Raw genomic sequence first — 11,924 nt, 5'->3', positions numbered from 1 at the left:
TAAAGTGCTCAACTCTTTAGTATTACCCATTTAAGGACTTTACTTCATTTTTTATTTCTTTATAAATAATATTTTCATGCGTTGCCAATCAAGATTTTAAAAATGACTAAAAAATGCATTTAAGACCATTAAATTTCTTAATCATATTCACAAATTATTAGGATCAAAAATGTAAATGGAATCAAATACAAAAAGTTAATTATATTTTACTTGGGTTAAAAATAAGGAGAAAGTTGAAACAGGTAAAAGGATTGGTTCAGTCTTTCCAGTGTACGCGTTTTCAAACCTAAAACAAATAGCAAAAAACCAGGAAAATTCTCTTCTTTTGTTTCGTATTGGATCCACCCATCTCACTCTGCCGCCTTCTTTCTTTCTTGCTTTCATATCTGTAAAAAAAATTGAGTTAAGCTCTCTCAAAGAAGAAGATGATGATCGTGAACAAGAACTGGAAGTTTGTAAGATTAAGGCAAGAGTTTCAAGTTTTTGCTTTGCTGATTTTATCATGTCAAAGTTTGGTTTGTTGGTCGTTGAATGAAGAAGGTAAGCTTCTATTTCTTTTCGAGTTTTGGATTTCGTTTGTTTCTGGGGAAAACGGAGGAAAGTTGATTGTTTGACGATGAATATGCAGGGTTAGCTTTGTTGAGATTAAGAGAGAAAGTGGTGAATGATCCTTTTGGTTCTTTGTCGGATTGGAAAAAACAAGATGGAGAGATTGATCATTGTTCTTGGTTTGGTGTCGAGTGCTCTGATGGCAAAGTTATTGCTTTGTAAATTTTCCTTTTCTTTTTATCTCCCTTACTTTTCTCTTGTTCTAATCATAGTTTTTTTTGGATGGATGATGTTTGGTTTCCGAGAAAAGAAAAGAAAAACAATGGAAATCTTATGTCTTAGTAATTTCTTTCTTCCTTTTTTGTTGGGAAAGTTTAATTTAGAATTTTGATGTGTGATTGTAAGCATCAAATATAACTTGGATTTCCAATTTAGCAACTCTTTTCTTGAGTTCTTTTTTATTTGTGAAATGGGGAATTGAAGTAGATTTGTTGGTCAATGTTTGCAGATACAGACACTTTATGATGGGCTATTTCTGATAGATTATTTCCTTTAATTTGTTCTTAAATTAATGGATTTAATAAAAATTGCAGGAACTTGAAAGATCTTTGTCTTGAAGGAACATTGGCACCTGAGCTTGGAACTCTGGTTCACATTAAATCTATGTATGGAGCATCTTATGACATTTTTTGGATTGTTGATATCGAAATCAATGCGCCATCTCACATTTTACTTTCATCTATTCCCTATTCTGAAGCCATTGTTTTCCTCCACAGTATTTTGCGGAACAACTCTTTTACCGGAACTATCCCCGAAGGGGTCAGAGAACTGAAGGAATTAGAGCTGTTGGACTTGGGATACAATAACCTCAGCGAACTACTTACATCCGAACTCGGCAGCAATCTGTCACTAACAATCAAGTAAGTTGACAGTCTCGAATACCTTTGGAGGCTTTCTTTCTCTTGTGCAGTATGATAATTTAATTAGAAATGTTCTGTTTTCTTTCTAGTCTTCTTCTTATTATTTAACCATTCTTTATGCCACTAGTAGGAATGTTGGCCAATCTGAAGGTGCAGTGCAAAGGGGACTGCTGCAACAAACACCTACCAGTCCTGCAATGTCACCTGAAACACCTTTTGTTAACTTTAGTATGCCGCCATCTCCTCATGGACTTCCGGATCCAACTCCTCCCGCATCTTCTGAACCGTCCGCAAGTAATACATATCTAAGAGATGCTTCTCATGTTCCACGACCTTCCTCCGCTCCAGCATCTAAACCTTCTCAAAATAATACAGTAGTACCTAATGCTTCGTCTCCACCGGCATCTATAAACAATCCTTCAAGTTCTCACTCTAGTTCAAATCATCGAGCCGCAATACTGGGCGGAAGCATAGGGGGTGCTGTATTTCTTCTGATAGTAATAATCATTGCGTATCTCATAAAAACTTATAAGGTATCTACCGTGAAACCTTGGGCCACAGGGCTAAGTGGACAACTTCAGAAAGCTTTTGTAACTGGTAATTCTTCTGCTCAATTAGACGGTAGATAACATTTTAAATCTTTCTTGATTTTCAGATCATATTAACATGTTCAATCGAATTTAATATTGTTGCTGAAAACGGGACTAGGAGCAGTAGTTGATGAACAAATTTAGGAAGAAGAAAAGTCTCTTATTTCTTCGAATAGGAGTACACCCTTTTTAACATAGCAGAAAAAAATAAAAAAAGAAATAATCTCTAATATTTACAAGGAAATAATCTCTAATAATAAGCCTATCCCTAAAAATCAATAATTAGATTATGACTAATATTTACAAGGAAATTCTTAGAACTAAGGTAGATAATCTCCTTAATTTAAGGATTTCCAACACTCTCCTTAAGCTGGAGTGTAGATGTCAATCGAACCTAGCTTGCCCATAATTTCTTCGAACCTTTTTCTACTCAAGCTCTTGGTTAACACATCTGCTACTTGTTGTCGAGTAGGTAGATATGAAACACAAACTTCCCCTTTGTTAATTTTCTCTGTAATGAAGTGGCGATCGATTTCCACATGCTTGGTGTGGTCATAGTGTACAGGGTTGGAGCTATATTAACTGTTGCCTGGTTGTCACAGTTCAGTATTATAGGTGTTGTATAGGATAATTTTAGTTCTCCCATTAGCCGTTGTAGCCATATTCCTTCACATATACCTTGGGACAGGGCTTGATACTCAGCTTCAGCACTGCTGCGTGCCACAACCGACTGCTTTTTACTCCATGTCACGAGATTACCCCAAACATAGCTACAATAACCACTTGTGGAGCGCCTGTCATTAATAGCACCTGCCCAGTCTACATCAGTGTAGACTTCTATGCTTCGATTTGCATTTTTCTTGAAATGCAACCCCTTACCCAGAGTCCCTTTTAAATATCTCAATATCCTGTAGGCAGTTTCCAAATGTTTCTCCCTAGGAGCATGCATAAATTGACTAATAACACTTACTCCAAACGTTATGTCTAGACGAGTATGAGAAAGATAGATAAGTTTTCCCACTAACCTTTGATATCTCCCCCTGTCTACCTCTTCACCATCCTTATCAGTTCCTAATTTAAGGTTTGGTTCCATGGGAGTCTCGGCTGGTTTGCAACCCAACAGTCCGACTTCAGAAAGTAGATCAAGAACATACTTTCTTTGAGAGATTGAAATACCTGCCTTTGACCTTGCTATCTCCATTCCAAGAAAATATCTAAGATTCCCCAAGTCTTTAAGTTGAAACTCAAGACTTAAGAATTCTTTTAGTCTTTCAATTTCAATAGAGTCATCTCCGGTCAATATTATGTCATCAACGTATACAATGAGAATACAACACTTCCCATTAGCCGAGTGTTTGTAGAATAAGGTGTGATCAGCTTGACCTTGAATATACTATCTACTCGTCATGGCTTTGGCAAAACGATTAAACCAAGCCCTGGGGGATTGCTTTAGTCCATACAAAGACTTCTTCAACTTGCATACTTAGCCCTTGCTTCCTTCGAATCCGGGCGGAAAATCTATGTAGACTTCTTCGTTTAATTCTCCATTGAGAAAAGCATTCTTGACATCCAATTGGATCGAAGGCCAATCTAAATTGACAGTAATTGAGAACAGCACTAGAATAGTATTTAGTTTGGCCACTGGTGCAAATGTTTCCTCGTAGTCCAACCCATATGTTTGAGTGAAACCCCTGGCCACAAGTCTAGCTTTGTATCGATCAATGCTCCCATCTGGTTTAACTTTCGTAGTGAAAATCCACTTACAACCCACGATCTTCTTTCCAGTAGGTAGTTTAGATATTTCCCACGTTCCATTGTCTTCAAGAGCCTTTATTTCTTCCAACACGGCTTGCTTCCATTTGGTTGACTTAAGAGCCTCTTCTATGTTCTTTGGAGTTTCTACAGAGTCAATATTAGATATAAAGGCATTGTAGGATTTAGACAAGTTCCCATAGGATACAAACCGAGAAATGGGATGTTGAGTGCAGCTTCTCGTGCCCTTTCTGATTGCAATTGGAAGATAGATGGAAGGCGAAAGAGGTGAGACTTCTTCATCAGGACAGTCCTCGGGTAAAGATGGCATTGGCACTGCTGTTTCAGTTTCTGGCAGCTGATGTTTCTGAGAATATACACGAAGCTGCTGAGTTTTTTCTTGTTGTTTTTCAGAAGGAGAGGGCTGTTTTTCTTCATTTGTATGATTAATCGCCCTTGTTTCTTGTTGCTACACAGTGGAGTCGAGTAAAACGGGGTCCAAATCAGGAATTACAATGGCGGTAGGAATTTCAACAGTGGTTGTAGGATTTTCAGTAGGGGCTGTAGGATTTTCAGCAGGTTTTGTAGTGGTGGTAGGATTGATAGAGTCTTGAGGTATAATGAGAAGGTTGTTCAATGTCTCATCTTCACTAAACATCTCCCCCTGAAGATGAGAGGCTGAAAAATATGGCTCGTTTTCGAAGAAAGTAACATCAAGGGACACTGGTGTAGGGTTGGAGAATAACACTTGTACCCCTTTTGTGTAGGTGAGTATCCAAGAAAGACACAATTGTGAGCTCTAGGATCAAGTTTAGATCGGTTAGGTTGATGATTGTGGACAAATGCTTTGGAACCGAAAGTTTTGGTTGGGAGATTAGGAACACAAAACAAGGGAAATATTTTTTGAAGAGTATGTAAAGGTGTTTGAAAGTTTAATACCTTTGATGGGAGTCTGTTTATAAGATAACAAGCAGTGAGAACAATTTCTCCCCATAAATACTTCGGTACACCCATAGTAAACATAAGAGCACGAGCCACGGCTAAAAGGTGTCTGTTTTTCCTCTCGGAAACCCCGTTTTGTTGAGGGGTGTCAGGACAAGAACTCTGATGTATGATTCCTTGCTCAGAAAGATAAGGGCTTAGGATAGAATTGAAGTACTCTCTCCCATTATCAGTTCTAAGGGTATGGATTTTGGAATTGAACTGAGTTTGAATCATTGAATGAAAACTTTGGAAGACTCTAGAGACTTCGATTTTTTCTTTGAGAAGATAGATCCAACAAACTCTAGTGTGGTCATCAATGAATGTTATGAACCACCTAGCCCCTGTGACATTTTTTACTCGACTGGCTCCCCATAGATCACTGTGGATTAAAGAGAAAGGTTGAGATTGAACATAAGGTTTCAAAGGATAAGGGACACAAGTATGTTTAGACAGTTGGCAAACTTCACAATTCAAGGAACTTATTTTCTTATTTAGAAATAGTAGAGGAAACAGTTTTTTCAAGTACGTAAAATTAGGGTGTCCTAGTCTACGGTGCCATAGCATGATAGATTCTTCTTTCGATGTAGATAAGACCATCCCTTCTTGTGAACTGTTTTTATTTCAAATATATAAGCCATTATCAACTTTAGCAGTGCCAATCATCTTCCCCGATTCCTGTTCTTGAACAACACAACCGAAAGCAGAAAATTCAACAAGTACTTTCTCATCCTTGGTAAGCTTGCTAATTGAGAGTAAATTACAAGAAAGATTTGGAACATATAAAACTTTATCAATGGAAAAATTTTCAGTAAGTCTGATCGTTCCAATTCTAGCCACCGGGGAGTAAGATCTATCAGCTATGCGAATCTGAGAGTGATCATGACAAGGTAAATATGTGTGAAACAAACTTATATTACCTGTCATGTGGTTGGATGCACCCGAATCTAGTATCCAGATTGGTTCATGTGTAGTATTTAAGGCAGTACCTTGAATAGCTAGTGATCCAATGGTTGTAGGAGTCCCGAGGAGTTTATGAAGAGCCTCAAGTTGAGTTTTGGTGAGCCGAACATCCTGGGCATCTTCTTCAGTAGTAGATATCATTGTTGTCTTGTTTTCTTTATGATTTTTATCAGGATAACCATGGAGTTTAAAGCATTTCTCCTTGGTATGTCCAACCCGGTTACAGTGGCTACACCATGGCCTATTTGAACCGGAATTAGAGAGAGTTTCATTGATATCACCCATGAGAGAAGAAAAAAAGAAAAAAATGTTTAGGAAGAGAGATGAGAGACAAATGAGAAGGATCGAATGAATCCTATGGCTCTCGATACCATGAACAAATTTAGGAAGAAGAAAAGTCTCTTATTTCTTCGAATAGTAGTACACCCTTTTTAACATAGCAGAAAAAAATAAAAAAGGAAATAATCTCTAATATTTACAAGGAAATAATCTCTAATAATAAGCATATCCCTAAAAATCAGTAATTAGATTATGACTAATATTTACAAGGAAATTCCTAGAATTAAGGTAGAGAATCTCCTTAATTTAAGGATTTCCAACAGTTGAGATTTAAATTTAACTGTTCGTTTGGCCAAGGGACTAGCTGCCTGTTTTTTATTAGTAGCCTTACATTCTGCTGAATATTTATTAATATATTTTCAATGACTTGACTTTCAGGTGTACCAAAGCTTAAGAGATCAGAGCTTGAAGCAGCCTGTGAAGATTTCAGCAACGTTATTGGTTCTTCAACAGTCGGGACTGTGTACAAAGGGACACTGTCTACCGGAGTTGAAATAGCTGTGGTCTCTGTCCCATTTAAATCTGCCAAAGATTGGTCGAAGAACCTAAAAACACAGTTCAGGAAGAAGGTACTGTACCGAAAATTTCTATCTAGATGTTCGTATTTTGATATGATCTTATGGTCTGCTTAACTATTTTACATTTATGGTTTCAGATTGATACGTTATCAAAAGTAAACCACAAAAATTTTCTCAATCTTCTTGGATATTGCGAGGAAGATAAGCCTTTCACTAGGATGATGGTTTTTGAATATGCTCCAAATGGCACACTCTTTGAGCATTTACATAGTAAGTACCAGATTTGAGTTTTTGGTTTCCTTTCTGGGTAGACCTCTAACTTATTGTTCATCACCAATAATTCCTTCTTTTTTTTTTTTTTTTTGCTCAGTAGGTTTGTCATATATCTAACATAGACTTTAAGCTTTTAGCCTAAAGAAGGCAACCACCAAATTCTGCCACTTTGCATAGAATCTGAAACTAAGTTGCCTTATATGTGTTCTCAATACATAATTTTTCATTTTCATAATTTCTTATTCTTTTATGTTGGACCATCCTTTATGGTTTGACCTTTTCATAATAATGTGAAATGACTTGGTCAGTCTGTGTAACTTGCTGCTTTTAACAAAGAGAAAGGAAACTCATCCCACTCTTTTGACTTCTGGGATATGAATGCCGTGCTGTAGACTTTGCTGTGGAATGTTTTAAACAGGAGTTGTATAAACGAGCTGTTTGTTTGAAACCGGATATGCTGAAATCCCCTTATATCAGAGGCATTAAGCCTATTAATTTAGTATAGAAAAATAATGGAAAAGGAACAGGAATAGAAACACTAGTTACCTTCTATTTTCATGCTAATGACTTCCGAGATGAACAGTTAATCAAGCATATGGTTTCAAGTTTCCTTTATGCTTAGAATTATGCATGATAGTTGGCCATAGAATTCCTTTCATTAGAAGATCATATGTTTCCCGACTTACCATGAAGAAGCAACTTTTATGTTTGTCAGTTGTAGCAAGCATTTTCCATTTATCTTTTCCTTGGAGCTTAAAGCTTTGAAGTAATCATTTCGGCTTTTCCATTGATATTGCAGTTAAAGAATCCGAGCACTTGGACTGGGCTATGAGGATGAGAATTGCAATGGGCATGGCTTACTGCCTCGAGCATATGCACCAGCTAAACCCACCTGTTCCCCATAACAACCTGTCCTCCTCAGCTGTCAATCTAACAGAAGATTATGCAGCCAAAATATCGGATCCGTGTTTCTGGAATGAGTTGACTTCATCGGAGAGGGAAGCGGACAGAACAAACCTTTCTGATACCACAGTAGCAAGTCTAGAAAGTAACATTTATACCTTTGGTGTATTATTATTTGAAATAGTAACGGGTAGGATGCCTTACCTCGTGGATAATGGTTCATCTGACGATGGGGCATCGGACTACTTGAGAAGGGAGCAAGCCCTCATAGGGATGGTTGATCCCACTCTTAACTCCTTTGACAGGAATCAACTTGACAAGATTGGGGAGGTCATAAAATCTTGTGTCGACCCTGAGCCTGGACACAGACCGGATATGAAACAAGTCAGTGCAAGATTGAGAGAGATTACTGCAATTGCACCTGACAATGCAATCCCGAAACTCTCTCCTCTTTGGTGGGCGGAGCTTGAGATCATGTCTGCTGAAGCAAACTAGAGGATGAACATGACTTTGTAAGTACCGAGCGTGGATGTTTTCCTGATCTTGTGTCAGTGGAGAGGCAAAAAGAGGTTTGTCTGGTCAGCATTGGTTGTATTTATTTTAAAGTAATGGAAAGTTTGCTGTATATATTTGAGATAGAAAATCTGGGTCCTTGTTTGGTTTTCAGTGTGAATACATTAAAGAAAACAGAAAGGCGATATTGCAATCCTCTTGATTTCATATTGTTCATTGTTACCATCATTTTTTTTTTTGCAATGATCAATCAATTTATTGTCCAATCTTGCAGGCTCTCTCCCACCTGAAAATGATGCTTGTAACTGGAGTTCCATCTCTTTTTTTTAATAGTTGCAGGTGTCGCTTGTAAGTTGCATGAACCAAGTTAAACTCTAGAGAGTTTATAGCATGAACCAACTGAGCTAAACTCTGAGGGTACATAAACTGCTTTTTGTACTTGTAATTAAATGGCATGAGCAAATCAAACATTTTAGGTCTAAAAAGTTGCCTCCTAACTTCGTTGACTTACAGCCGGAAGACTTGAATTAAGTTTATTTCACACCTCTTGAGAAATGCAACCGAGCCTCTAACGTTATGGCAAAACTGGTAATCCTTCAAGCTTTTGGATTCTTAGTTTACTGATCAGTTTAACAATGTTTATCCATCCATGTTAGTAAACTGAACTCTGTTGTATGCCGGCATTGCTATTTTTGCTGTTACAATTCCTTTTCATTTTTCCTTGGTATTAAACTCAAGCATTACTTATAAAAGGCTGAGATCCAACAAAAGATCAAAGTAAATGGCATAAGGCACATAATTCATTACAGATCAAATTGTCACATTGAGAAACAAAGATCAAAGCCTTCTGAAACCTGCAACCTCAATAAGTCGGTCAACTTCATGCATGCACTTCAGCTGGTACTCGGTTGGACACTCAAGGCTGTTACATTAAAAAAAATATATGCCAAGTAAGCATATATGCACAAGCAATGAGCTACACCATAGCAAAATATCCAAGCTCTCTCAAACACAATAAATTTCTTTCTCCTAGAACTCCAGTGGCATTCCAAACATCTTATTTATATCATCCATTGCTTCTTTGGTAAACACAGTTGGCTCAAATAAATCACTACCATTTAATTTGCCGGATGATTTTGCTGGGGGCTGAGGTTCCTGATTTTCCAAATCATCAGGAAGTATAGAAAACCCACCATGATCTTGTTTCTCAACGGGTGCTTTGTCCTGCTTTCTTTTTGCCCTTACAAAATCTATTGGCTTTCCAAACATGTTATTGATGTCTTCCATAGCCTCCTTCAAGTTAACTGTAGGGTCTACTAAGCCATGGTGGCAAACATTTTCTACCACTGGCTCATCAGAAATGGTCGAACCGACGAACCTGTGAACCACTGTATCCTCTCGAATCTTCGGTCGGATTGCACTTTGTGCATCAATATCATCTGAACTTTCAGGAGAAAAATCATTAGGATTTGGAAACACAAAGACGTTGCAACCTTCTCCTAAACTTTGAACCTCTGACTGTTCTAAGTTTTCTTTATCATTTTCCTCTCCAACCTCACTATTTCCTTCATCATCATCAACGTATATTTCGAATGATTCCTTCTTAGCCTGGCAAATTTGAGCTTTATTCTGTAACCCCTTTTCTTCATGTTGAACTGATGAGTTGCTTCCTCTATCCAAGTTTTCATCAAACACCTTAAATCCTATTTTCAAACTATGATCTTCTTTCAGCTGCATTTGAGATGATCTCCTCCCAATAGGAGCTGTCTCTATAGGTTCTCGAAACATGCTATTGATTGCATTCATTGCCTCTTTCATGTTTATTGTAGGATCAACTAGTCCATGATGGCAGACATCTTCAGCTTCAGATTTAGCAACAATGACAGTATCAACAAACTTCACGACCACCGTATCATCATTCCCGACCTTCCTGGGTTCATCCGACACCCTTTCCATCAAAGCTCTCCCCCTTTCGCTCTCCACTTTTTTACCATTATGTAATGATGAAGACCTCTTATGACTATTTTCAACTATGCATATTGTTTCACTGTTTTCTTTCGACTCTCTGCATTGGAGAGGCTTTCTAGCTGCTCTTCCTTCCTGGTGCCGTGGCACACCAAAGCAATCGTCAGATTGTGAAAAACAAAACAAAGACAATGAAAAAAAAATATTAGATAAGCAACAAAAGCACAACCTGCATTTTCTTCTTCTTCTTGTGTCTCTCAATACGATTCAGGAATAGCTCATATGATTTTTGTAACTCATCAACCGGCTCTGCAAGGCTGTTCAACAAGTGATGGAAATTAAATAAAGCACGACTTCAGGTTTCCAAAGGTATTTCATTGAAAGAAAGGAAAACTTCAACATCATAATCAAGTAAGACAATTCGAACCTTCCACACTGAGCAACAAACAAACTTTAAGCGGATTATTAGACAATTCATTGCAACCATAAGGAAAACTGAGAGAGAGAGAAAAAGAAAAGAAAGAAAGATAAAACCCTTACTTTTGAACACCCAAAAGGTACATTTTTTCAGCCTCATCAAATTTCTTGATTTTCTCGTAGTAAAGTGCATATGCTTGATAGAACAATGAACGTTTTGTCCCTATTTGACTCATTTCCATTCTTCTCAACAGCACCCTTGGATCATCCATAAAATCCATCTAACAAATAAACCCAAACAAACAAACAAATAAATAATAAAACCCAGAAACCAAATAATAGTAAATTTCCATAAAGAATGAACATCAAAGATTCGTTTCGTTATGGGCAGATTGGCTGTTTACCAACTGTAACCAAACCCGGAGGTAGCGTAGATCGTCGTGGTAACGGCGGTCGGATTCGAACGTTTGCGTACATTTTTGCAAAAAGCGAGGTAGCTTCTCGTTTAAAATATGGGGTGGAACCGAATCTTTTATTTTCTTTATCCCTCTGCGGAAACAACGAGTTGATATTAATACTTCAAAAGAAAGAAAAATGGTAAAAAAAAAAGGAGAGGAGAAAAGAGAGTACCGCAGCCAAGGGAGAAGAGGGTCTTTGCCAGAATAAGATTTGATTTCAGATATTACTGAAGAAAATAGATTGCCGTTCATTGTCAAGCTTTTTTCTCCCATTTTTGTTTTCCTTTTGCAGCGAGGAAAAGAAGGTTTTAGCCCTTGATTCTGGGACGATGGATTTTTTTTAAAATTTATGCTGAGGCGCGTATCGGGTCGGGTCATTTTTCTGATATTTGGTTGTCGGATCTGAATCATGGTTCGGTTCATCACTTAGGATTTATGATTACTGCGATAAAAATAAGATAAATTACGTATTTAGTACATAAACTATCAGTTTTAGTCTATTATATTACTTACACTTTCAAAAATTTTAAAACATACCTAAAGTTTAGTTTTTGTTTTAGTTTAGTAACCGCTCAAAGTTTAACTTTAAACTTTGATAAAATTTAAAGTTTAGATACTAAAATGAACCAAACTTGATAGTTTAAGTACTAAACGCGCTAAGTTTTTAACGGTGGTGGTACTAAAATAAAACAAAAACTAAACGTTAGGCATGGTTTTGAAAATAATGAAAGTTTATGTACTAAACGGACTAAAACTGATAGTTTAAGTTCTATATGTGTAGTT

At 37.2% G+C, this 11,924-nt stretch overlaps 2 protein-coding genes across 3 annotated transcripts; one reads left to right on the top strand and one right to left on the bottom strand.

Moving 5' to 3' along the window:
* The first annotated feature begins 343 nt into the window (after nucleotides 1–343).
* Nucleotides 344–8,535, top strand: LOC120207312 (probable inactive receptor-like protein kinase At3g56050). Of its 2 annotated transcripts, none has more exons than XM_039206801.1 (8): nucleotides 344–540; nucleotides 629–767; nucleotides 1,143–1,214; nucleotides 1,326–1,469; nucleotides 1,600–2,066; nucleotides 6,473–6,663; nucleotides 6,750–6,882; nucleotides 7,685–8,535. In XM_039206801.1, exons 1-8 carry the CDS (start codon nucleotides 426–428, stop codon nucleotides 8,281–8,283), a joined length of 1,860 nt encoding a protein of 619 aa, XP_039062732.1. In that variant the 5' UTR covers nucleotides 344–425; the 3' UTR covers nucleotides 8,284–8,535. The 2 variants fall into 2 exon arrangements, with proteins under 2 accessions (XP_039062732.1, XP_039062731.1); XM_039206800.1 differs by having other exon boundaries at nucleotides 1,597–2,066.
* A 780-nt stretch (nucleotides 8,536–9,315) lies between these two features.
* Nucleotides 9,316–11,440, bottom strand: LOC120207258 (probable inactive serine/threonine-protein kinase bub1). The gene is made up of 5 exons (XM_039206770.1): nucleotides 11,314–11,440; nucleotides 11,088–11,232; nucleotides 10,807–10,964; nucleotides 10,496–10,583; nucleotides 9,316–10,401 (listed from the first exon to the last, which is right to left on the bottom strand). The coding sequence occupies exons 1-5, from the start codon at nucleotides 11,412–11,414 to the stop codon at nucleotides 9,331–9,333; spliced, it is 1,563 nt and encodes a 520-aa protein (XP_039062701.1). The 5' UTR covers nucleotides 11,415–11,440; the 3' UTR covers nucleotides 9,316–9,330.
* Between the last annotated feature and the right edge of the window lie 484 nt (nucleotides 11,441–11,924).

Source organism: Hibiscus syriacus, unplaced genomic scaffold, assembly GCF_006381635.1.
Source record: "Hibiscus syriacus cultivar Baekdansim isolate YM2019G1 unplaced genomic scaffold, ASM638163v2 tig00014444_pilon, whole genome shotgun sequence".
NCBI lineage: Eukaryota > Viridiplantae > Streptophyta > Magnoliopsida > Malvales > Malvaceae > Hibiscus > Hibiscus syriacus.
Note: the sequence above shows the minus strand (reverse complement) of the source record. Positions and strands in the feature narration are given on the sequence as shown.

Bases quoted from the DNA above. Each gene is read 5' to 3' on its own strand.
- LOC120207258 (XM_039206770.1), bottom strand. From the start codon at position 11,414: ATGGGAGAAAAAAGCTTGACAATGAACGGCAATCTATTTTCTTCAGTA. The intron at 10,584-10,806 runs GTAAGGGTTTTA...CTTGTTGAACAG, and splicing joins TACCTTTTGGGTGTTCAAAA to CCTTGCAGAGCCGGTTGATG. The intron at 10,402-10,495 runs GTTGTGCTTTTG...CCACGGCACCAG, and splicing joins AGAAGAAGAAGAAAATGCAG to GAAGGAAGAGCAGCTAGAAA.
- LOC120207312 (XM_039206800.1), top strand. From the start codon at position 426: ATGATGATCGTGAACAAGAACTGGAAGTTTGTAAGATTAAGGCAAGAG. The intron at 1,470-1,596 runs GTAAGTTGACAG...TTATGCCACTAG, and splicing joins AATCTGTCACTAACAATCAA to TAGGAATGTTGGCCAATCTG. The intron at 2,067-6,472 runs GTAATTCTTCTG...CTTGACTTTCAG, and splicing joins TCAGAAAGCTTTTGTAACTG to GTGTACCAAAGCTTAAGAGA.